Raw genomic sequence first — 25,747 nt, forward strand, 5'->3', positions numbered from 1 at the left:
TATTTTGTGGAATAAATGAATCTCATTACCAGGTATAACATGGTGTAGCAATCACTTCTCCCGAGAGGTACTCCCAGTCTTTCCAGATACACGGACAGCTTTCAGGAACATAACACTTTCCTTTGTGCTCTGCCATTCTTCCAAAAGAAGAATAAATGCTATATAGTATAAACTACAAATTTCAGTTTTAAAAGAAATCAGTAATCGTGTCATATTGAAAACATCTCTCATAGGCATGTTCTATCTATCTAGCCTATTGAAGGGTTGAATCCAGACTTGATCCCCCGCTTACAGTACCTTGCGTATCACAGTAGAAAGTAAATGCCAGACAAATGATTGGACATGATCATTTTAAACCTTCATTATCACTGAATACAATAAAAGGGAGAAAAAGCCTAAATTCCTGAGTAAACTAAACTATTCTGGGATAAAAAAAAAATCATATAAAGAGGTAATGAGTGACCCTTTGTTCAATATATACTACTTAAAAATAGAATCTGTGGGTCTAACAATTTTTTGATAAAATAGTGAATTATAAAATGTACAACATTTTTGTTATGGAACACACAGAGAGGAATCAAAAGCTTCTTTTGTCGGTGTTTAAAGTTAAAATTATAAGAATTTAGTTCAGGTGTGTTTTTAATAAGAAATCATTATATCAATGCTTTCACATTCTCTATTGTTAAAATATCAAGTTTTGAATGTTGGTTTTATTTAAGGTGTTATTGTCTTCTAAAATATTACTCCATAAAAAATATTTTATTATATCTATGAATATAAAAATTAAAATAAAATATCCAATTTAAGGAAGACATGGTATATTATCAAAATATTTTGAAGGCCCTGGCCGATTGGCTCAGTGGTAGAGCGTCGGCCTGGCGTGTGGGAGTCCCGGGTTCGATTCCCAGCCAGGGCACACAGGAGAAGCTCCCATCTGCTTCTCCACCCCTCTCTCTCTCCTTCCTCTCTGTCTCTCTCTTCCCTTCCTGCAGCCAAGGCTCCATTGGAGCAAAAGTTTGCCCGGGCGCTGAGGATGGCTCTGTGGCCTCTGCCTCAGGCGCTAGAATGGCTCTGATTGCGGCAGAGTGACACCCCAGATGGGCAGAGCATCGCCCCCTGGTGGGCATGCTGGGTGGATCCCAGTCGGGTGCATGCGGGAGTCTGTCTGACTGCCTCCCCGTTTCCAACTTCAGAAAAATACAAAAAAAAAATATATATATATATAGACATGAAGATGAAATAAATATATATATTTCAATAATCTTAATATATATATATTTTCCACTATTATTAAAATATTTTTCAAAAATTATTTTCATAAAAAATATTAAATATAATTTAATTATAAAATAAAATAAAAATTAAATATATTATTGATAAAATAATAGTAAAATAATAAAAAGTAATTACTAAAATAGGTAAATGATATAAAGTTTTTTTCTGAATTTGTTTTAAAATGTTATAATTCAATGCTTATAAAAATTAGCATAGATGTAGAGAATTCTGAATTCTTACTTCTCTCAAATAGAAACAATCATAGTCTTTTAGTGTTCTGCTTTCATTCTCATAGCTCACCTAACACAGCACTTTCATTTCTTATTCAATGTATATTTTGTCATTTGACTTTAAACTCCACTTGGGAAGACCCTGAATATCTTGCTAAAGGCTACATCCCAACATTTAGTACATAGCAGATACTTAATTGTTAAGGTAAATAAATGAGCTTATCTATATAAATGAGGCATTATCTCATTTAGATTTCTTTCAGATAATAATGCCATAAAGTCCATAATTTCTCACTTCAACCCTCTCAAACTTTTAGCCACTTTCCCTGGACAGTGCATTTCTCCTGTGCCTAGAAACACTTCCCCTCCCCTGCTTTGCCTTAAAGACCTTGTCTCATCATTTAAGATTCAATTTAATTTAGCACAATCGTTTCACTGCAATCTTTTATGTCCCACACACTTTTATACATAGCAATTTGTAAACCATTTATTAGAGGATTCATCACAATGAATGGCAAATATTTCATTAAATGTCTAACAGAGATTTAAAAAATAACTAATATTTTCCAGTGTTTATTATGGCTCATTCACTATTTTAATCATGTTAAACACATCACTAACTCATCTAATTCTACTGACAACCTTATAAGGTAGATTCCATTGTTCTATATGTGCTTTTGTGTCCACCATCTTTGTAGCTTAACAGTGTTCCACACATGAAGTGCTTCATAAGCATGGGCTGTCCCATTCTTTAAATGAGGGATGTCTTGCCTGAATGCACCACAATCTCTATATACCCAGCCAAAGTAGTACCTTCAAGTGATTATACTGATGATTAATGAGTTTTTTATAACTAATCAAAACTGAAAGAAGGAAGAAGGAAGCTCTAAATTACTTGTAAGTTATCTGTTTAAGCAGAGTTGGGAAGCAGGGTAAGTAATAAAACATTTCCTGAGCACCTACCATATGGCTGGCATGCTGCAGGCATGAAGTAGATTATTACACTCATTTTTTAAAAAAAGAAAAGTTCTGACATACTTCTGTTAATAAGAAAGTGGACCAGTATTTGAACCCAATTTTATATGACTTGACTATATTACTTTGTCTTTCTTTAATCCACAGGGACTTCTAAACTAAGGTATATAGTTCTTTTATAGTCAATGAATTGTTGGCACTCTTAAGAGCCTCATGAAAATAAGTTATAAGTTTATTGTTCTAAAATAAGCCAACACAATTACACAGAAGACAATATAAATCATATTACCATAAACAACTTTATAATAAAAAGTTCAGGATAACAAAATTATTTCTAAATCAGTCAGAGGCCTCTTAGTCAATCCTAATTATATTTATTTAATACAGTAATAGAAAGCGGGAGAAAATATAAGATTTTGTGATAAGACTTGACTAGTAAATAAATAAATCATTTTTGAACTCAAAGAGAAAAAGTGACAGCAAATAGATATTTAAAAAAAAATAATAGCATCAACCACAAGCATATGAAACAAAATTAGTATGTACTTTTAATCAGCCATGCATCTGTAATGATCATAATCAAATCAAATAAATAAGCAATGATGTAGGTTTCAATTATTTTATCATAATAAAGGTTTTATCTTCCTTGTTCTTTTTACTAAAATGTCTTCCTTGTTCATCTACTCTACGACCTGATTTCTACCTGCCTTTATTCTCCCACGTATGGGCTGTTCTTTTAATCTCCGCCTGTGTTCTTCCTTTCTAAAGAGATTGGTAAAGTTCCAAGTACTTGGCTCTTCAACCTCCTCTAGATGGGGACCATTGAGACAAATGTGACTCTCCTGGGAAACAGACCACAAAACCTTTCTCTTCTTTGCTTATGCTTTGTATGAACTGAGCCCAGGAACCTTTTTGTGTTAATATGCTCATCGAGGAAGAATGACTGACCTATTTGCCTTAGGTGGCTCTCCCTCTGAGCACAGCCTCTATTCATTACTAGAAAAGGAAGGGCCAGTGAGGCCATATTGTAAGCAGGCCTGCCAGAAAGCAAATAGCTCTGACTACAAATTCCTGCTACTAAAGAAAATTTACAAAGGTAAGAGAAGATTATGCTGCCATAAAATAGCGACCCATATTTTTTTTAGTGTACACACACACACACACACACACACACACACCCCGCATCTCATAATGCCTAACTGAGACTTTAAGAAAACTTGCAGAAAATCACTCAGCTAATATCACCAGAGCTGGGTTTTCAACTCTGGAGTATCTGAGCCAGAACTGCCTATGCTAACAGTAAGGTATTTTTTCCCGCCGAGAAGGAAGGAACAGCTGGAGCCACCAAGTGTGAAATAGCAATGGCTTTATTGAGTACAGAGCGCACATCCCACCCAGCAAGGTTCCCTGGCCCCGAAGAAAGAAAGATGGAGGCCAGGGAAGTTGCACGAATTAAACCGCGTGGGAGATATTTAAAGGGGTCCCTCTAGGGAAGTCGAGCTAACATGATGTGATGAAATCCCACTGGCTGGTAGATGGTTGCTTTTTTCCAAACGGTTCCTGTGAAGCCTCCTTTGGCGCACTTGGTTGTGGGTAGTCCTAGCCAAAGTTCACGGTTCTGAGTTCCCCACGTGACCATCCCCCATTATCCACCGACCTTACACTAACCACTGCTCCATACAGCCTCAACACACCACTTTCTTTAGCCTCCATTAGATAAAGAAGTTGGCATCATCAGTATAATTTAAGGCCAACAGTAATAGCGCAACAGAATACACAGAAGATAGCACTCAAGTGTAGGGAATGAAGAGTGGTTTAGTATCACTTTCCCAAAATTGCAGTTGCATCAGGGAATAAATGTTAAGTTCATCCTAAAATGAATTCTCTCATCAATTCACTGTATTACTTATTGCTTCAGTGATCTTGTTTTACTTTAATACTATATTAATACTGTATTAATATTTTAATATTGTATTACCCAAATAATATTCACATATTGTATTACTTTAATATTGCACACCTAACATGAGTGACTTTATTTAATTACATGTTACATTAATATGTATATGTAACATCTTACAGATAACATATGTGAGATGTTACATGAACACAAAACAATGATTACAATAGTCTTCTAGTTACCAACTGCTTAACCACCAGTCAACCAGAACAACAATTTCTGTAGATAACGTTTTAAGTGCTCTTGTGGTTTTTATTAAATCCTGTACGTTTTGCATTATCAAGAAAAAGAGGCTTACCCCGGAGCACAAACACAGCCACTTATGCAGGGTGAGGAGGGGGCGCAAGTGAAGTTCATGGCCAGGTTTGCACACGTAATCTCACAATTGACACCACCAGCTGGCAATTCAGGATCAGGAAGCCTGCAGTCAAAATACACTTTTCCCTCGGGGCAGGCATGAACTTTAGGGACAAGGCACAGACAAAATACCCATAAGTTTGTATTCACTCCGTAGACAATCATGTTGAAGTGCATTTGTATCAAACTATAAGTCACCTTAGAATATTTTAGCAGTTGTTATTAAGTGATTCTGTTACTCTGCGATGTTTGGTTGATGAGCTTAAAAACATTCTCTAGCCAGATTCCCTTTATACACACCTAAATTTCCAAAACCTATTTTGAGTTTAGCTTTCTTTCCATAATGAAATAACTAAACAACTAGTATATAATTTTCTAAGGTCAAAAAACAGGATATTTTGATTAATCCAAATACATATCCTCAACTTTTGAAGAATAACAATTAGTATGTTTACACTTTACATATCTGTGTGTTTACAACAAACACACAATACTTTTCGATCTTGCTTCACCTCTGCGCCATTGTTGACATCAGTCCTCACTAGACTGTGGAAGCGCAGAAGTGAACATAGTTATACATAGGGTAGGAACTACAAATTCCTCCAGAAAGATTTTGGGCTTGGAGAAATTAAATACGATCCCTAATATGGGGCTTAAAGGACCAAATCTTGTGGATTCCTCTGTAAGAAATCTGGCCACCTGGATTTCTCCTTCTTTAAGTCTGAGCCACCTTGGAAGCAAATGGGGCAAGAAGCTATCAAATATGTTTGTGCTCCATGAACATACACTAAAAGAAGCCCTAGAAAAACTGAACCCTTAGAGAGTAAATCCAGGACATATAATTCAAAACTAATCTGTAATAATATATATAAGACCATGCAAATAAATAACAAAGCAATAGCTCACAATTAGTGTTAACTGCTTATGCTCTTTCTGTCCATTAAAATCAATGAAAGTAGTGTTGTTGGCCCTGGCTAGCTGGTTCAGTAGATAGAGCATTGGCCCAGCATATGGATGTCCTGGATTTGATTCCCAGTCAGGGCACATGAGAGAAGCAACAATATGCTTCTGTCTCCCTCCCTCTCCCCCTTCTCTCCCTCTTCCCCTCTCACAGACAGAGGCTCAGTTGGTCCAAGTGTCATCCCCAGGCACTAAAAGTAGCTCTGTTGATTTGAGCATCAGCCCTAGACTGGGGTTGCCAGGTGGATCCTGGTTGAGGGGCATGCAAGAGTCTGTCTCACTATGTCCCCTCCTTTCACTTAAAAAAAAAAGTAGTGTTTTTTATTATTTGCCTAGAATTTCTCCACAGTGGCTAAAATTTGGAAGCTTTTTGTATGGTGAAAATAAATAATATAGCATCACCAAATATATAAGATCTTCAGGAATGATATACAAGTACAAAATGGCAGTCTGAAGAGAGATGGCAGCAGGTCATTTACATGCCTCTTTTAAAGTGAGGGGTGCTAGAGCCTTGACCTTTGACAGAAATGTAGACTCTCAGGCATCACCCCAATCTGCTGAATCAGAATCAGTTCCTAACAAGATCCCCAGGGAATTGTATGTGCATTAATATTTGAAAAGTGCTAGTCTACAGTAGTTTCACAACTTCTGTAGCACAAGTGGGTTATGACAGGTGCCAAGATGCATATCCCTAAAGTCTGGGGCACCAGGGTTGATTCTGGAATAGGCAAAATCTAGGCAGCATCCTTGGGTTGACCACCTCTGCCCCTAAGCAGCCTTATATGTTCAACCCTGATTGTCTTACACAAATATTATAATTTACAATGTGGAAAAAGTTAGGAAGCACTGGAGCACCAAGCTGAGAAACTTTCCCCAGGCTACTTTCATGTATATTAACACCGAGGGCTGTGATGGATTATAAAGACTGCCAGAAAAGTGGGAGCAGTAAGAGAGCCACATTCTCCTTAAGGAAAAAAAAAGTGTCTAGATCTTACCAGTAGAGGGCGTTGCTAGCTCATCACACTTCACAGTACCATTTGAACATTGGCTGGTAAAGATAAACAAATATTATCATTCCAAATCTATTTTTTTGTTTTTTGAAAACAATAAACTGTGTAAAAATTGATTGAATATATATATATGCTATTTTTTTCCCATAGAATTTTTATTTATAAATAACTTACTGGCTTAGGTCCAATTTGAAGAGAGCTATTTCAGTTCAACACATTTTTATCAAACACTCACATGTATGGGGCGCTGTGATAGGCATGAGAATGCAAAAACTGAAATTCATAGTCTTTACTCAAGTAGGAAGGCTATAATCCTCAGTGGAAACATAGTATAAACCACTCTGACATAGAGCAGAATTCTTGGTAACAAAGTGTGATGCAAGAAGTGGCAGGGGAAAGAGGCAAAGGCCAGCTGCTACTCAGACACTAAGACTTTGCCTGGGAGGTACACCTTTGACCTTAACCAGAGAAGTGATATGGTTGGTCTGAACTCTAGAAAAACCCTTCTGGCAGCAGCAGTGAAAATAGAATGAAGTCACGTCTTCCTTGCAACTTAAATTCTAAAGTCATGGCATAGGAAAAAAAACAAATACAGGCAAAAATTAATCCTGAAACTCCTTTAAGAAGTTATCATGAAGCCTAGCCCAGTTAGTTCAGTTGGTAGATCATCAGCCTGGTGTGTGGAAGTTCCGGATTTGATTCCCAGTCAGGGCACACAGGAGAAGCAACCATCTACTTCTATACTCCTCCCCTTCTCTCTCTGTCTCTGTCTCTGTCTCTGTCTCTCTCTCTGTCTCTCTCTCTCTCTCTCTCTATTCTCCTTCTACAGCCATGGCTTGAATGTTTAAGCCAACTGGCCCTGGGAGCTGAGGATGGCTGCATGACTGAGCAACATGGCCCCAGATGGGCAGAGCATCACCCGGTAGGGGGCTGGCTGGTTGGGCACATGCGGGAGTCTGTCTCTGCCTCCTTGCCTCTCACTTAATAAGGGGGGAAAAAAGAAAAGAAAAGAAAAGAAAAGAAAAGAAAAGAAAAGAAAAGAAAAGAAAAGAAAAGAAAAGAAAAGAAAAGAAAGGAGCCATTATGATAAGGAACAACACACCAATTCGCAAAAGCTCCAACATAAACAGTTTACCTCCAGCTTTGAACCAGATCATATGTTCTATGTTTGAACCCAGATGAAGAAGCTGACTAATATATAAGGGCTACATCACATGAAAAATATGCTTATATGTCATCTACACTAGGATGACACTTGCAGGTGTGATTTACTCATACTGTAATGGCAGAGAGGAGCTGACACAGATAGCTCTGAGTACAGAGCCAGCTTTTCTATGCCATACTCATTCTGGGACATTTTTCAGAGGAACGACAAATGAGGTCATTAACATTAATAGGATTTTTGTTCTCATTGAGGAGGAATGATTCCTTCATTTGCTTTGTTTTGTTTTGCCAATTTACTAAAAATAACTTCAATTATCTTCAATTTAAGAGAGCAATAACACCATGGCAAAATGAAAGAGACAAAACTAGAGGCAAAAAGACCAGGTAGAGACAGGAAGTCCAGGAAAGAGAGGGGAAGAGACAGGAAGAGGAATTGTGAAGGCAGAGCCCAAGGAAAGAAGAGATTTCAACTGTTTGCAGAAAGTAAAATCCACAATAGTTGGGGATTTATTGGTTAGGGGTGTTGAGCAGGAGGAAGGAGTCGAAAAATGACTTTCAGATTTCTGGCTTGGAAAACTGTGCCTAGTAGTTCAACTTGCTAGAGAAAGATCTAAGAGCTGACTGCCTTTGCATCTTGATTGAAGGGATAGAAGAAAGGGAGATGGAGATCACAATAAAGATAAACTGAGAATAAACAGTTCACTGCTGTGCATATAAAACAAGATGCTGAGCAAGGTAGGCAATGGAACAATCACCGCAGAGCCCTGGTGCTTAGGCTTGAATCTTGGCTTTGTTCCCCCATTACTTAACTGCCTGTGCCTCATTTTATAATCTGCAAACTGGGGATACAGCAACGGTATTTATCTTTGAGGGTTATAGTTATGAGGGGTTTAGTAATAGATATAAAACACTTAGAATGATGCCAGGAGTACAGACAATGTGTCGTAATGGTGAGATATCATTATTCTTATCATTGGTTTTACTATTATCCACTGTCTATTATTATCTGTTGGCACCTATGGCAGAACTAAAAAAAGGAATGTCAGGAGCTGGATATAGATCAATGTGGACTGCTGCAGGGACATGTCTGGATATCTAACAGACAGGTTACAACCCAAATGAGTGTTATCCTAGTAATAAGTGTCATCTCACCAGCATCTATGTTCCTAGGAGGGCAGTACACTGACGCCGGCATGTCACATGGTAGTTAAATACATTTTAGAATTGCTTTTTTTTTTAAGCCCATGGATAAACCACAAAACAAATCCCCTCAGTAACTTGCATTATTACAGTAGTCATATTTCAATTTACAATTTTGTTCAAGAAATTACATCATATATGTTATTTATCAAGTACAATCACCATCACTAAAATCTACCATAAGCCTGAGGCTGTTGGGATAAGCTCTCCAGGTTGATAAATGCTGCCCCTGTAATGACACCGGCAGTGAAATCTAGAAATAAAAAAAAAGAAGTTAAATTAATAAAATAGGCCCTGGTCGGTAGTTCAGTGGATGAAGCATTGGCCCAGCGTGTAGAAATACTGGGTTTGATCCCCAGTCGAGGTGCACAGGAGAAGTGACCATCTGCTTCTCCCCTCTCCCCCTTCACTCCCTCCTCCCCTCCCACAGCCTGTGGCTCCATTGGTTTGAGCGTGGCCCCAGGCACTGATAGCTCGGGTGGTCTGAAGCATCGGCCCCAGATGGGGATTGCAGGGTAGATCCCACTCGGTCCCATGCGGGAATCTGTCTCACTGTCTCCCCTCCTCTCACTAGATTTTTTTTTTTAATTAATAAAATAGGATATATACATTAAATTTTAAAAAACACTAAAACTCAAGTGGTTCCCATGCTCTGTATTGGTAATTTTAAGGCACACCCTAAGGATAACATCATTTTATAAGACTACTTGCAGTTCTGTCATATAAATGGCAGAAACCATTTGAATGTGAAGTCCTGTATAGCTTCAGATTTTGTTTCCTAAAATAAAAAAAAATCTGTATTGTTTTAGTCACAATACAAACTGTGCTATGTTAATCCCTGAATGTGACTCAGAAAAACATAACTGACACCTCATTTAACCTGATGTGCAAGACAAAAGTCTTTCTCTCATGCAAGTTTTGGGAAATTTCCGAATGCTGACAGACATTGCAGTACTGCTACTAAAATTTGTCCATGACAGTGAAACATAAACCTTGTTATTAATTTTGATATGATAAGAAGAAGTAGAAGTATACTCCGGAATTAGCCATCAGATTCCTTAGCTCTTTCTGTAGCTATTTGTCAATAAGTACAGGGTTAAAAATAAATAAGGTAAAAACATTAGGAAGTATTAAAGAAATGGCTCACACATAGATCTTTTCATCTATGCACAATTAATTTAGTGGGAAAAGCGACTGTTCTATCATGGAGAAAATTATTTTTTTCCAATACATGATGCTGAGTCAGAGTTAAGAAGGAAAGAACAGAAACAGGCATGAAGCTCATTTAACCTGGAAGAGAAAGAAGAGATCCAATCTGGATGCCGTCAGCCCATGTCTGTGACTTACATGGGCACGCAGAAGTGAAGTGTGTCTTCATAGTATTTGCCTTCAGGACAGTTGCAGCCTTCAGCACAGTCTTCAATGCAGGGCTCGGGGGAGGAGAGGGCAAGGCAAGACCGAGGACACAGGGAGGAGCAGTGGTGGTACAGCATGCCTTTCTGACACACCACCCCTGCGGAGGAAGGAGCAGCGTGAGACAGAGTGCCATGGGGTACAGAAGCATTTTGTGCTGAGTTATAGGTCATTACAGAATCCTCTAGTCTAACAGATATTAGCTAATTAATTACAAGCTTTGCTTTCACAGAAGTATCACAGAAAAATAAGATTTGGATTTTGAAAATATTTTTTAAAGAAGACATTCTCAAATAGTCTGTACCATCATTTTTAAAAAACATTTAAGGTATTTTATTTGTCTAAATCAACTCCCTGTCCTCACATTTCAAATCTACAGATGGCTATCCTGACATCATCTTCTTTCTGGCTTCACTTAAGCATTAACTCAGTAAACTTTCTGTCTTCTACAGAGAAGACAGAACTCAGCTTTATTGATCCATATGTGGTAAGGTACCAAAGAACTGAAAAATTAACATTAATAGTTTAGAAAAAAGAGTCAAGTTTTTTGCTCTCTCCTTTCCGTAGAGAGGAATGAGGGAGTTTTTCTGGCATGCAGAGACAGACTGTGTAGAAAACCCCCTTTACTAGGAAGCTTAGCTAAGCATACAGAGAGATTTTGTAAATATGATTTCTATACTTGTGTGTGATTTGCACCAACTCAGGATAGACGACAGCACTGTATTATAAATAAAAAGATTTTGTGCTAGGTTTTGAATAGAAGTAGAAAGAAAACTTGAATTCCCTCCCTTCCCCCACACCTGTAAGGAAGAAAATAAACACCTAGCCAGGTGCGGGGGAAGGGAAGAGGGATTAAGTGAAGCCTTTCCTTCCCCTGTCTTTCTTTCTTTAAATGGTCCATTCACAGATGCTTATCCCTGGTGCCATGTAGGCTCCCTGTTCCATCCTGAAGGCATATAGTTAATGTATATACCTCTAAACAAAGGAATAGCAGATACACTGAAAGATTTGAAAATGTCTTTTAATATGAAAAGCAACATTTTTTGCTACTGTGTTACCTTATATGTTTTAACATATAGAAATTTTTTATATATCCTATAGATGAATATTATAAACTTGCTAATGAATTCTGTCACCTTCCCCTCCTCCTCCTTTACCCACTAACCTGTGTGTGATCAAAGGTATATAACCTGCCTCAGGGCTATATTCTGGAGGGCATGATCTGGGTCAGCTTTGCCCCATGTTTGTCATATGCGGCTGGCAAATTAATAAATCTCCTCCTTTTAATAAAACTCCTTAAAAATTCATTTAGACTTGGTGTCTCTATGTAAACCCAGCAGAACATTACTTTACAACACATATTCATATCTCTTACTTTTTGACTTCTAAATCATGCTTATACATTTTTCTAAACCCTTCAATTTTTCTCGAGATCAAACTGAACTGATTACAGAAGGCAAAGTAAAGTAATCTAAAAGAAATACTCAGAAAGTGCTAGATAAAACATAATTGAAATTATGTTAAACATATAATTGATCTTGTAATAAAAAAAGATGGAGCGGGGCAGTAACATCCCCTGATGCCAGAGGTAAAGAGGGAAAAACACCCAGAAATCTGAATAGAGGAGAGGAAGACCGAGCTATTGAATTGAACTCATGTAGGAATATAAAATGCAACTTGGTCCTTTATTAGGCAAGGAATTGGGAGACCTTTTATTTGGACCCTCCTAAAAGCTCCATCCTCAGTTGCAAAGATGGGCTACAGCAGACTTTTTGTAAAGGGCCAAATGGCAAAAGATTTTGAGCTTTGCAAGACACACCGTCTCTGTCAAAACTACTCAACTCTGCCCTTGTCTGCTCAAAAGCAGCCCTCAGCAATATGGAAACAAATGGGCGATAAACTTGACTTACAAAAACATAGGAAGCCCAAAGGTATGTAGGTTGCCAACTCCTGGACTAGAAATCTGCTCCTAGTACAGGAAGATGCTAGGAGAGTCTGTGTAATTCTGCAAGGGGTAGCGGCTGGGTGTCAGTGATGAAATCAAGTACTCCCTGAAAAATCAAAATCCCAGACGTACATCCTGCACAGGTTTCTTACATGAATTTGCATTCAGTGCATATTTACATTATTGTTCTTAGAAAGTCCAAACCAGGTAACAAAACATTAATACTGACTAATAAGCCTTCTGGCATGACAGGGAAAAGCTTGGTGAAGCCATGGTGTGTGTGTGTGGGGGGGGGGTAGAGGTGGAGGAAGTAATGCTCTTGAACTCCAAGTCACAAGGGATTCTAATGGGGCGGTGGGGGGAAGGGGAGTAGAGCCCTAATAAAGATTAGCTCATAAAAAAAATTACAGAATGACTAGGAAAGAAAACAATCTACCATGAATGACAGCAGCAGACACCATAACCATGAGGATCAGAGCCCCAAGAATTTGAGATAATTCTTGCTTATTCCATAACTTTTCTATTCAACTACAGATCAATTGTGTCACTATAAAACTTCATGCTTTTCCATATTTTGATATGACATTTTATAAGAATTTTTTCAACTTTTTCCCATTATTTGTTACCTGTTTCAAACCATAGTTACAATAAAGGAAATAGTCAAAAGTTATTGATCTTATCCAACATATCTTCAATTTTAAGAAACAAAGCACTTTGTTTTTTTATGTTTGTGTAATATTATAATATTTCAAGTAACTTAAGCAATATTGACTTTCCACTTAAAAAAATAAAAATAATAATTACAAATGCAAAAATCTCCAAAGTATTATCAGATTGCCCTCATCTGCGCAACTGACATCACACTCACCACAAAATGAAACGTGAGCTCTGAAATCAATGAGAACACCACGCTGACTACAGAGGTAGGCATAGTGGGCGAGGGCATTGCAGAGGCAGGCACTTCCACACTTGCATGCATCGTGGCGGCATAGCTGATAGTACAGCCCAGGGCTAATGTAGAAGTGGCAGGGAGCAAAGAGTTCCTGGTGGATGACATCACAGTGTGCTGCATAGCCAACTAACAGACAAAGAACCCCATTAGCACCTCATTTACTCATTCTGATCTTAACCCTAAGTATCGAGTTCCAGAACTAGCCAAGCATCTTTGTTTTCCTAGAAATATACTGTATTACACATTACTTTTAATAAGAGCCAATATTTTTAGCTTAAAATGGGTGGGGGTGGGGGGTTGGTTTGCTTTTACTTTTGGTAATATTTGGTGATAGCATTTAATCTATATTAATAATATTTTAGGAAAGTAAGTACTGTTTTATCTGAATCACATGAGTAACAGAAGGGTTGATTACTTCAGTCACCTTATTGCCTGAGGACTGTCTTAGAAAATCACCGCCATTCTACTATAAAGAATTGATAAGTAGTGGAAGGCTTGTCTCCAGACATCAAACCACGATAAAAACGATGCCATTTGTGGATGTGATGGCAACTTCCTAGAATGCACAATTATCAAGGAAAGTTTGGGTATCATCTCATTGCAATGGAGTCTCTAAGGTGAATGGTAACGTGACAGATGTCATGAAGTAATTGCATGTAATGCCTGCAGAAGGTGCAATGCAACATTTGATAAGTGGATCTATGAATGCATAAATAAATAAATGATAAATAGAAATTGGGATTGGAACATATCCTAAAGGCCATGAAATAGAACTACCAGGCCTTTGGGAAGGAGGGGCTGTGCAATTATTTCTTAAAATTTGTTGATTTTTTTTCTTCTAGAAAGACTGATCAGATGGCCCTGGCCGGTTGGCTCAGTGGTAGAGCGTCGGCCTGGCGTGCAAGGGGTCCCGGGTTCAATTCCCAGCCAGGGCACACAGGAGAAGCGCCCATCTGCTTCTCCACCCCTCCCCCTCTCCTTCCTCTCTGTCTCTCTCTTCCCCTCCCGCAGCAAGGCTCCATTGGAGCAAAGATGGCCCAGGCGCTGGGGATGGCTCCTTGGCCTCTGCCCCAGGCACTACAGTGGATCTGGTCGCAACAGAGCGACGCCCCGGAGGGGCAGAGCATCGCCCCCTAGTGGGCAGAGTGTCGCCCCCTGGTGGGCGTGCCGGGTGGATCCCGGTCGGGCGCATGCGGGAGTCTGTCTGACTGTCTCTCCCCGTTTCCAGCTTTGGAAAAATATAAATAAATAAATAAATAAATAAATAAATAAATAGAAAGACTGATCAGAGCTAATTCTTTATGAGAGCAACCAAATCTGACCATACAATCTAGATCCCACTTTTCTGAAAAAGGCTATGTGATTCCTTGATATAGTGGACCTAGGTTGCACTGATTTCCTCATAGCTAAAATTAATCAACCTTTGCATTGTCATTGTCTTCGAGAGTCCAGAGGAGCTCCAAGAGATTAGAGTGTTTTCAAACTAATGAATTATACTCATCTATTTTGCTGAGGATTTTAAACATATTTATTATTGGTAAGGAGACACTGGTAATTATCTGAGTGTTATATTTTTGCATTGTTATGCCTACGTATGTGAAAACAGACGACTTGGATTCTAACAGCATGCTGCTGGCATGTATACCCTAATCCCCTGGAGCCTCAAAGCAAAGCAATACATCAATGAACTTTTGCTGTGTGCTCTGAGCATTTGTAGATGAAAAAGTATTTCTACTGACATTAAGTAAAAGGGTGACTTAACAAGATTCTTCTGAAAAATATCCTTGAGACTCCATATCAGAGTTATTGGCTTTTATCTATTTATTTTCCTTCCTTTGGGGATTTTTCTGAATTTACCTATTTGAATTTCTTTTTAATAGTCCACGGCAAAGGTGAAGAAAGAAAACATCTAAAATATATATTGGAGAAGACATGAGATACAGACATAACAGTGAGAAAAGTATTTATATATAAAACAAAACGGTATGTAATAACAGAGGTAATTAAGAAAAGGAAAACTGAATTTATCAATAGTACTCTACTCCAACTTTTACATATTACTAAACACTTAAAAATAAGTTACTGCAATATCAAGAAGGAAACTGAGAAAATTAGAAACAAACTGCACAAAACTAATTGAAGGAGGAGTGGAATTATTAATACAGTTAAGCACAAAATGAGAGACAGTGTTGTCAAATGAGAGTAAGATAAAAGTATTCAACCAGAGAGGCCAAAAGACTTTAGTGTAGTCCCATTACTATAGGTATAAAAAGTGTCCGAAGAGATTAACAGTCATCTTCAAGTTTAGAGGTTGGTGTAGATAAAAGACAGCACTAAAAAGAAGTATTAACTTAAGTTTTTTCCAGTACATATGACAGTCAACAGAATCTTACCGAACAACCACTACAAAAACCAAAAATTATACTGGCTTCTCATGGGTACTCAACCAATATTAATAATGAATATTTTAAAACTACACAAAAACAGTAAACCAGCCAAAATAATTAAAGAAACACACTAACTTTTTTTAAAATCTATTTAAGCATGCACATTTTTTTCACTAAGTAATTTAAAAAAAATAATAATATAATCTTCTTTCATTGAACAGTGAAATAGCCATCGACATGGTATGCTGTTGCTTTACTAAAAGATACAACCAAAAATTTTTGGCATGTGAGCTGCACTGTCATAAATTGCAACCCAGGAGCATGACCATCTCAAATTGTTGCATGCTGGACAGCACAAAGCTTCCATGGATCACTGGTTTCCTATTTATGAGACCAAAATATATTCTGTGAGTAGGAACTCATAACAGGATAGTAATAAAAAGGAGAATCTGCATGAGCTGTCATACTATGGAACTGATGTCAAACATCCCAAGACTATACCACCATTATGAGAGATTTTTCAGAGATTTTTCTTAAGCATTTAAATAATCTCAACTCTCTGAAACACTAGCTCATATTTCATAAGAATTGGGGAATTTCTAAATACCTAAAACAAGTAAATTTATAAATGCAGAGTAGTAAATAAAATAGTCATTTTCTAGAGTTCTTTTTAAAAGTAATCTACATTATATAAAGAGGCATATGTAATGGCATAATATTAAACAAAAATACATAAGGAATGCCGTTGATATTATTCTCATGAAGAAAGTCACAATTTAAAATCACTGTTAAATTTTACAAGATTACATTAATACCTAAAACTTTCCCCTAAGTTTACAAGTAGAAAGAAAGACTTACTGTTTTGTTGATTGATGTTACAGGGGTCCACTATAGGAACATGAACAGGTGCAAAGCAAGTGGTGGAAACTCTCCATGCATTTGCATGAAGTTGTGGTGTACCCTCTATCATGCCTGATGGAGAACTGGAAAGCAAAGATAACATTCATCTTAGTCTCTCTCATTCATTTGTTTTGGTCATATCTGTAAATATTGAGAAAAGATGAAATACTACATGGCCGTGAAGAAGGAAATCTTACCTTTTGCGACGGCATGGATGGACCTGGAGATTATTATGCTAAGTGAAATAAGCCAGGCAGAGAAAGACAAATATCATATGATCTTTAATAAACATATGGACTCTAATAAACAAAGTGAACTGAGGAACGGAATAGAGGCAGAGGCGGGGTCACAGGGAACAGAGGGACAGCTGTCAGAGGGAAGGGATTAGTGAAATTATATATATATAACACATAGATACAGATAACAGGACAGCTAATCCCAGAAGAAACAGGGTGGGGAGCGAATTAGGTGGAGGTGGGGAAAAGGGGTATCATGAGGGACACAGGGATAGGGGTGAGGGAACTATATTGAGTGGGACATTTGAATCCATGTTAACATAATAAAGTAAAATTAATAAAAAAAATTTTTAAATAAAAAAGAATGCTATTTTTAATTTTACAAAAAACATTTTAGAACTTTAAATGTTCTATTATTTTTTAAATATACATGGTATTAATTTCCTATTATTAAGATCTTATAAAGTATCAAATTGTGGACTCATATGGTTTTATTTAATAATCATCTCAGCCTCATGAAAAATAAAATCATTATCCCCTATAGAAAGAAAGCAAAGAAGAAACTCAGGTAACTATTAATGTTCACTTAACTGATAAGTATCATAGCCAAAATTTAAATTCAACTTGCACTGATTTAACAAAATATCACACAACCAAAATATTAATGTGTATGGTTTAGAACGCATGGGAAGAGAAAGAGGTAGGTAGCTCACATGATTCTTTTCAGGGTAAAGACAAATGTCTTAAAGAATAAATAGTTTGTAATTCTAGTTCAATATTTCAATTTTCATTATTAGGCCTAAAATATTGAGGTTCCATCATAAAGATGCAAAAACAAACCAAATGAAGATTGAAGGAAAATGGTATAAAAAGCACCCTTCATCCAAGTTTGCTCATTTCTTCAACTCCCTCAGCAAACCAAAATGGAAAAGAAACATCTACCCTCTGAAGCCAGGCTTATAAATCACAACATTGTTTAATAGCCAAACACTAAAATGCCCCCTCCAGCAGCCATCGCGATTTATTAACTCATCAGCCAAGATTTAGTAAGTGACAAACTATTTAGAGAATCAGGTTGAACTAAGTCTTCTGTAGGAAACTTTGACTAAGGCAAGCTCTAAGAGCATTCATTGCTCCAATACGGCTAAATTGGCTCTCTGTGGTGCCCTAATAAATTAACTGCTTTGGTTAGCATTAAGCTCAGACCTCATTAACTATATGGAGCATCTCATCACAATGACTGAGATGAGAGAACAAAGGGAGCCGTACAAGTCATTCTACAATTCCCATCCTTGTTCCCACCCTGTTCCCTTTCCTTTTCCTGTTCTTACGAATTGAACCATTCTAAAATTATAAAGCATTTGAACAAAAATCCTAATCTAAAATCTTATTTCGTTCAAATGAGAACATTAGAACTCAAAGAAATTGTATGACTTGCACTAGCTCTTTCCCTTCTTTCCCATCCTTTCCTCTTCATTTCTACAAAAGACAATAAAATAGGTCAAGGTAATGGGTGGAGTCAGGGTTCCCAGGAGGAACTGACTCAGAGCTTGGCTCTCTTATCTCATTTAGTTCACTTAATACAATAAGTACAAAAAAAATAATTAGGAGTTAAAATGTTGACCCATTTACCTACTGCATTTCATTTTATAAAATATTCTTTCAGCTCACCATAACTTACTATAACAAGGCATGCAAAATAAATTTTCAAGTAATTAAAATATTTTGTTCCATTATGTTTGCATGTTCTCATTAACATTTGTGCAGTAAAGAATTTTAACTGCTTATTCTGGAAAGCCAAACAATGTTAGAAAGTTATCTCGAACTCTGAAATATTATCCTGCACTGTTATCATGCCTGAATGTTTATACATGGAGAACACTGGTGCCTTAGGAGGAGGAAGACAGATCTGCCATCTGTTAAACATTGACTGCTAACCCATTCTGATAAACAAGGAAGAGAAAAAAGCCTGTAACATCTTTTCTGCACATCTTGGCCAAGCCACTTAAAGTATCGTTTGCGAAACAGAAGATATATGTAAATCTTAGTTTTTCTATATTCTGACCTACAAATAAATGAAACAAAAAGAACAACATCTAAATAACCTAAAAACAACTTAATTGCACAGAAGACAAGATAGAAATTTTGAAGTTAAAATTTTTAAATGCCAGTTCTCTTTGCCCATTCTAATTCTCTTCTTGGTGCCCCATTAAAAGTACTACTTTTGTTCAGTTTAACTAGCTACTGCACATAATGTTCTGTACACATTCCTAAGAATGCAAGGATCAAGGATGCTATTCTTATTCTCAAAGCCCTCACACGTTTAAGTGAAAACCAGACAGATAAATGAGATTCTCACAGTAATGGAGTCAAAATTAACTTTGCTGTGATATGAACTTGCTTTTTGAAACAAAAAAGAGTTCATGAGAAAGATTAGAAAGCAGAGAAAACCAAAACAGGAGAAATACACAGAAGTGGTTTTTAAAAACAGCTTCTCCATAAACCATTCCCTGGATACCCAGCCGACACTAACCTACTCAGAATTCTGGCTGTGCTTCTACCTCTGATGGGACAACTCAACACTTAACTTTTGGAAATTACCTTAATATTTATGTGTGTATTATTGATTAGCATCTTGCCCAGAACTATTTCTTAAAGGTTGTTATCCCCTCCCAATCTGCAATACAGGCTACTTGAGGATAGTAACCATATCATACTACTTAATTGCCTCACCATGCTTAGCACAAATGCTCAAAGAATTTACATTAAATTATACACTGTATCTCTTCACATGTAGGTGAATGTGTTTGTAAATAGGAGGGGTATAAATGTATTTTATTGCTTTTCTTCTAATTAAACACCAACTATCACAAAATCTAATTAACTTAGATGCTAAAATGTTGCTTTCGAGGTATCATTAATACTAAATGATATTTTTAAGTATAATTTACTATTGTTGATACCAAATGATATTAAAAATTTTAAACAATACTGTTAAGTTTGATGGGTGTCAGGAGAGAGTATAACAGATAATTATTCTGTAGCTTAACCCATAGGTTCTGAGTCACACTGTCTAAATTCATAGACCAATTCCACTCTACTTGAGCTAAGTGACACTGAGCTATTTATTTACCACTTTTTGGCCTGAGTTGGTTTTCATATCTATGAAAGAGAGATGCTAATCTGTGGATTGCTGCAAAATTTAAATATGATGATCCATGTGAAGCTCTCAGAACAGTGATCACTAAGCTATTAGTTAAGGAAACATTTTTAATGAAAGAATTTAGATCCCTCTAAATTCCTAGTCATTAAATCATGTTAGCTATACAGAAATCATACTTACAGAAAATCATCCCTTATATTCCCATTAAAAGTGCCACACAGACCCAGTGTTCTTCTTTTCCATGTACTGGTGAGCTGAATATAAATTCTTTCTCCATCTATGGCAAACAGAATCTTTAAACCAAATGTAGTTTTTAGAAGTATAAATAAGGATGACAGAGTTTGAATTTGAACAATCCCTACAAGAAAAGAACATACAGACATCAGCTTTGAAATTCATAGACAGTGTTCCCAAATGCTAGCACATATCACCGGGGCTCATCTTCTAAGGGTCCTGGATATGGGGGAACCAGGTTCCCAGTTCCTGCCTCTGCCTCCAGAGCCAGTTTTTGTCACCTTGCGCCTGCTTCCTTTTCTCCCATTTCCCTTCTGGCCCTCTTTTCTGGATCTTCAGTGGATATTTTTAATAGATTGTTAGGTCCACATGTAGTTTCAGTGGGCAATCATCTCATGGCCGGGCGAATAGTCCTTAGACATTTGAAATCTGATCTCTCATCTTCAATGTATGTACATGTGTGAGTGTGGGTGTGTGTTTTTCCTAAAATTCATCATGATTCAATAAGGAAATGGCACTTTCCTCAAAAATTCTCTGTTCCCTTGAGCTTGTCAGCAACAGGAAGAGCACAGCATTTGAGAAGCACGTGATATAAAACAAAAAACTCGTGTTCAAGATTGAACTGATGACTTTTGTAACCAGGAGAGTTGCTTCTGTATCCCTATCACAATTTCTGGTCACTAAACCCAGAAATCCAAGAATCACTCTTTGATCACTTCATCCCCCTTGTTGTCCTTCTCCAACCAACCCCAATCCAATCCATCATGAAGAGCAGACCATTTTTTTTTAGTGAGAGACAGAGAGAGAGACAGATAGGGATGGACAGATAGACAGGAAGGGAGAGAGAAGAGAAACATCAATTCTTTGTTGCAGCACTTTAGTTGTTCATTCATTGCTTTCTCATATGTGCCTTGACCTGAGGCTCCAGCAGAGCCAGTGACCCCTTGCTCAAGCCAGTGACCCTGGGCTCAAGCCAGCAACATTGAGCTTTAAGCCAGTAACCATAGAGTCATGTCTATGATCCCACACTCAAGCCAGTGACCCCGCACTCAAGCTGATGGGCTTACCCTCAAGCCAGCAACCTTGGGGTTTTAAACCTGGGTTCTCCATGTCCCAGGCCAATGTTCTATCCACTGTGCCACCACCTGATCAAGCCAAATAATTTCTTAATCTGTCTTCTTCTTTCCATCTCTTATCATGGCCTGAGATCAGTTCCTTTTCATTCCTTGCATGCCCTACTTTAATAACATCCTATCCATTCTCCATGTTAGTTAGGAATGTCTAGCATCTCTCAAAACTACTTATACACTCTTCTTATAGGATTGTACCCTTCACACCCCCCAAAACTAGATCAGTCTTCTCATAAAAACTGACTACTTGGTTGAACAACCTAAGATTGTCATTTTTGTACATAAATAATGATCATTTTATATTCAATTTCATATCTAGGTCAGCTTCCTTAGCATGACAATTAGTACTGTGGCCATATAACTTCTAACACAAATTGGGACATATCTGGGAGTAACAGACAGTATTACTAAACAATGCTGGAACACAGATATGAACAGAGCCTGTCCCCTGTGTGTAAGGCCTTCCTCAGTCTCACCCCTACCTGTTTCCCTATTTTCATCTCTGGACATTCTCTATTTATCCTCTTCATGCTTTAGCAAAGCCAAACTATCCCAGCAATCCTCAGTTTTAAATGCTCAACAATGCATCACTTCCTTCAGAAAACTTTCCTGACCATACCTGCATATCCCTGCAGATGAGGAGAGCTGCACACATTTAGACCCCACAAAGTCATATGCATATCTTTGAGTTTATTATATTTTATGTAAATGGTTGTTTGTCTCTATCTTCCCCCTTCCAAACTCTAGGCCTCTTGAGGTAAACACTGGGTTCCATAAACATGTGATCTCTATTATGTCTAGTTGAGGATGTGGCAACATAGAGACACTCAAATGTTAGGCTAGGCAGTGAATGGGAAAAGTCTCTATTTAGATTGTTTTGTTGTTGCTGATGCTGCTGTTGTTGCCATAATGTAAAGAAAACACACCATTAGCATTGCTTCTTACCATTCAGACTGAAGCCTTGGTTAGGACTGGTAAGGATTTGTCCCCCCCTATTAAGGGTCACTTGTTTGTTAAAATCATCGTCCAGGATTAGAGTTACAGACTGAAGGCAGACCAAGCCAAGATTCTGCATAAAATAAAATTGTCAGTTAAAGAGTTGAAAGAGATAAAAAAAAAAATAGAAAGAGACATGGACAGTGGGAGAGAAAAACAGGAACAGGTGAAGGAGTGAAAGAAGAGAAGAAAGGAGAAACAGTCTACATAACCAAGAATGTCTAGTGTGTAGAAGGCTTGAGATAAGTAATATAATAATTATTACATAATCCATCTTATGTAGTTACTAATAAAATGTCTTTACATCGTGTATTAAATATACCATGTATACATATATTTTACATAAAACATTAAATAATGTTTTCAGTTATGTACCAATAATTATGTTTTTCATAGCCATTGTTAAAATACCTCTCTAAATTCATTTTTTATTGATTAAACTATCAAAGAAGAAAAAAATTATTATTCTATGGAGAAAGCTTATTTAGACTGATATATTACAAAGAAAAAAATCAAACTGGAAAAAAAAGCAAATAAAGTAGCTGAGAATTTTTTATGGAAATAACTACATTATATTATAATAAAATCAGAAAATTGATGATTTCTACAAAATTTTGGCTACCTAATACAGGGAAATGAAAGATCCAGGTGTTGTTATTTACAAATTCTTGATGTGTTTAAAGAGAAGACCTAAAATATATGTTTCAGTATGCCAAGAAGTTTATTATATTTATTTAAGATGATATAAAACCTGTCCAATCCTGTCAAAATCATCTCTTTAAAATAGTGGCTCTGAAGTAATCAAATACTTAGGTCCATTGTGTTATTATGCATTAAATGCTCAAAAAACTACACATATGAATATCATTTTTCAAAGAAAGAAAATGCAATTGAATATACATTATTTAATCTAGGACACATTTGTTCTCATATTTTAATATCTCTGAAATCAGGATGCATCATATAATCAATAACATAACAGATTAATTATCAACACTTTTTCTTTCTTTGTAGTACATAGGACAATGTTGCATCTTAACAGTAAATGGTGTCTTATTTATGAAGAAAATTACTATCCCCGTTCATGTTATCATTCTTAACCTAGCGATAAGGCTGGATTCAAAAACGAGCATTTCTGTGGTCATTCTGAGATAGGCTTACCTGCTCACAGTGAGCTTTCTGCAAAGTAAGTGTGAATTTATCTTTCCCAGTTCCTTTCACAAGGACATACTGGCACATTCCAATAAAAGAATAATGTCGACCATCAAAAGTTGTAAAATGAGAATCACCTACAACAGAGCATTGAACTACCAAATATATATATTTGGAGGTGAAAGAGAAGGAGAAAAAGAAATTACTCTTAAAAAGAAGGTCAACTTCAAGGTAAAAAATAATAGTTAAAATTTAAAATTTATTAGTTTGACAATCTTATTAAATTATGTTATTCAATTTAAAGTTTGCTAACTGATAGTTCTTTCACACATATTTTAGATTTTGTCATATTTTCACTATTTTAATAAATTTTTACCAAAATTGCCTACTCAAAGCTATCATTCAATTTTTCATTTATCCTTTGACTATCTGAATTTGTACATCATTACATCTCTTCTGTTATATATGAGATGACCTTATAAAAAATTAGTGCTATGATCCTCCTCACTTAAAAAAAAATGAGACATTTTCTTTAAAAACATTTTAAAAGATTACCTGGACAGTCATGCTCAGTGCAGTTCCAAAATCCACCAATACATACACTAAATAAAATGATACAAGTATTAATCTATTAGAATAGAGCAACTGTATTGTTTGCATCAATGTACTGGTTAGTGTACCAAAATATATCATGTTTTATATTATAATAAAATCAGAAAGTTGATGATTTTTACAAAATTTTGGCTACCTGATTCAGGGAATAATCTGACTAGAAAAACATCTCCACACAAGTTAATTAACTGATAAATTTATGCTGGCAACACCTAAATTATTATTTATTATGTATCATAGTTAAAATTACTAAAGATGATATAAAGTGAGTACTAACCAGAGAATTTCTATTTTTGTCTTCTTTTTACTGCTTAAACTTAAAAAGGTCACACACACACAAAAAAAAGTATTTCCTTATATCATTAGAGAACTACACAAAGAGTTCAGATTAATAAATCAACTCATCCACTACAAATTAAGAAAACTGGTTTTGAGGATTACCAGACATTTAATAGAGAGCAAACGTATCTTCTTATGTAAGATGGATTTTGCCTTCTACCATCAAAAACATATGACTTTCAGAAGTCAGAAGTAGTCTCATAGAAGTGGGAACTCAAATCAGTATTTAAGAACAGGGTTAGTTATACAATTGGATTTCCATTATATGCACTGACACCAAAGGGGAAGAAGCCTGAGGACATTTAGATCTCTGTTTCTTTTTAGGACTGCTCTGCCCTGGAGGGAGTAACACTTGCCTACAATAGTCTTAGCTAATTTAATAAGAAATTCTAAATGTTTCTAATCATGGCCAAAAACTGGAGGGTCACTATTTAAAATACTCACTAGAGAAGGCAAAGAAAACCAACAGTTCTAAATGTAAAGTATGTTCAAATTAGTGATAAAAAATAGTAAGAAAATGTAACATAGGTAAAGATGATATGGAATTACCAAGGGAAGTGAGAAGAACTACATTATAAAAGAATGTGCAGATGGTTCCCACCCCTGTTCAGACTTTCAATAAAATGCAAACTGAATCTTGGAATTTCTGGAAGAAAATCAGTAATAAGTATATATTTTTAAACATGTCCAGGTAAAGTTGTCAACTAGCCAGGTACTCAGAAACAATTGGCTGTGCATTGATCACATACCATTCAGTGCATTCTTGTTCAATTTTTGAACCAACTGAATATGCTAATCCATGAAAACTACACGGGCAATTCTCCAAGGAAATGCAAGTTCCATTTTCCATTATGAGGCCTATGTAAGAAAAACATGTATCAAATTCTCCAAAGAAATAACAAAGATTTTATTCTTTGAATAAAATAATTTAACCAACTTTTATTGAACACTTGTTTATGCTAGGTAATGAAATACAAATTTCATGGCCCTGGCCGGTTGGCTCAGTGGTAGAGCATCGGCCTGGCGTGCAGGAGTCCCGAGTTCGATTCCCAGCCAGGGCACACAGGAGAAGCGCCCATCTGCTTCTCCACCCCTCCCCCTCTCCTTCCTCTCTGTCTCTCTCTTCCCCTCCTGCAGCGGAGGCTCCATTGGAGCAA

General features: G+C 36.7%; 1 protein-coding gene across 1 annotated transcript in view; it reads right to left on the reverse strand.

Moving 5' to 3' along the window:
• The window catches only part of OTOGL (otogelin like), a 149,202-nt gene that overhangs the window by 78,195 nt on the left and 45,260 nt on the right, over nucleotides 1-25,747 (reverse strand). The window contains exons 14-25 of the mRNA XM_066368488.1: nucleotides 25,340-25,448; nucleotides 24,195-24,241; nucleotides 23,649-23,794; nucleotides 22,437-22,560; nucleotides 20,308-20,485; nucleotides 16,687-16,811; nucleotides 13,358-13,567; nucleotides 10,479-10,644; nucleotides 9,310-9,384; nucleotides 6,753-6,805; nucleotides 4,739-4,901; nucleotides 30-137 (exon numbers count right to left, since the gene is read on the reverse strand). Of these exons, the coding sequence (XP_066224585.1) occupies nucleotides 30-137; nucleotides 4,739-4,901; nucleotides 6,753-6,805; nucleotides 9,310-9,384; nucleotides 10,479-10,644; nucleotides 13,358-13,567; nucleotides 16,687-16,811; nucleotides 20,308-20,485; nucleotides 22,437-22,560; nucleotides 23,649-23,794; nucleotides 24,195-24,241; nucleotides 25,340-25,448 (1,504 nt within the window). The remainder of the gene's footprint in view (nucleotides 1-29; nucleotides 138-4,738; nucleotides 4,902-6,752; nucleotides 6,806-9,309; nucleotides 9,385-10,478; nucleotides 10,645-13,357; nucleotides 13,568-16,686; nucleotides 16,812-20,307; nucleotides 20,486-22,436; nucleotides 22,561-23,648; nucleotides 23,795-24,194; nucleotides 24,242-25,339; nucleotides 25,449-25,747) is intronic.

Source organism: Saccopteryx leptura, chromosome 2 (genome assembly GCF_036850995.1).
Source record: "Saccopteryx leptura isolate mSacLep1 chromosome 2, mSacLep1_pri_phased_curated, whole genome shotgun sequence".
NCBI classification, from domain to species: Eukaryota; Metazoa; Chordata; class Mammalia; order Chiroptera; family Emballonuridae; genus Saccopteryx; species Saccopteryx leptura.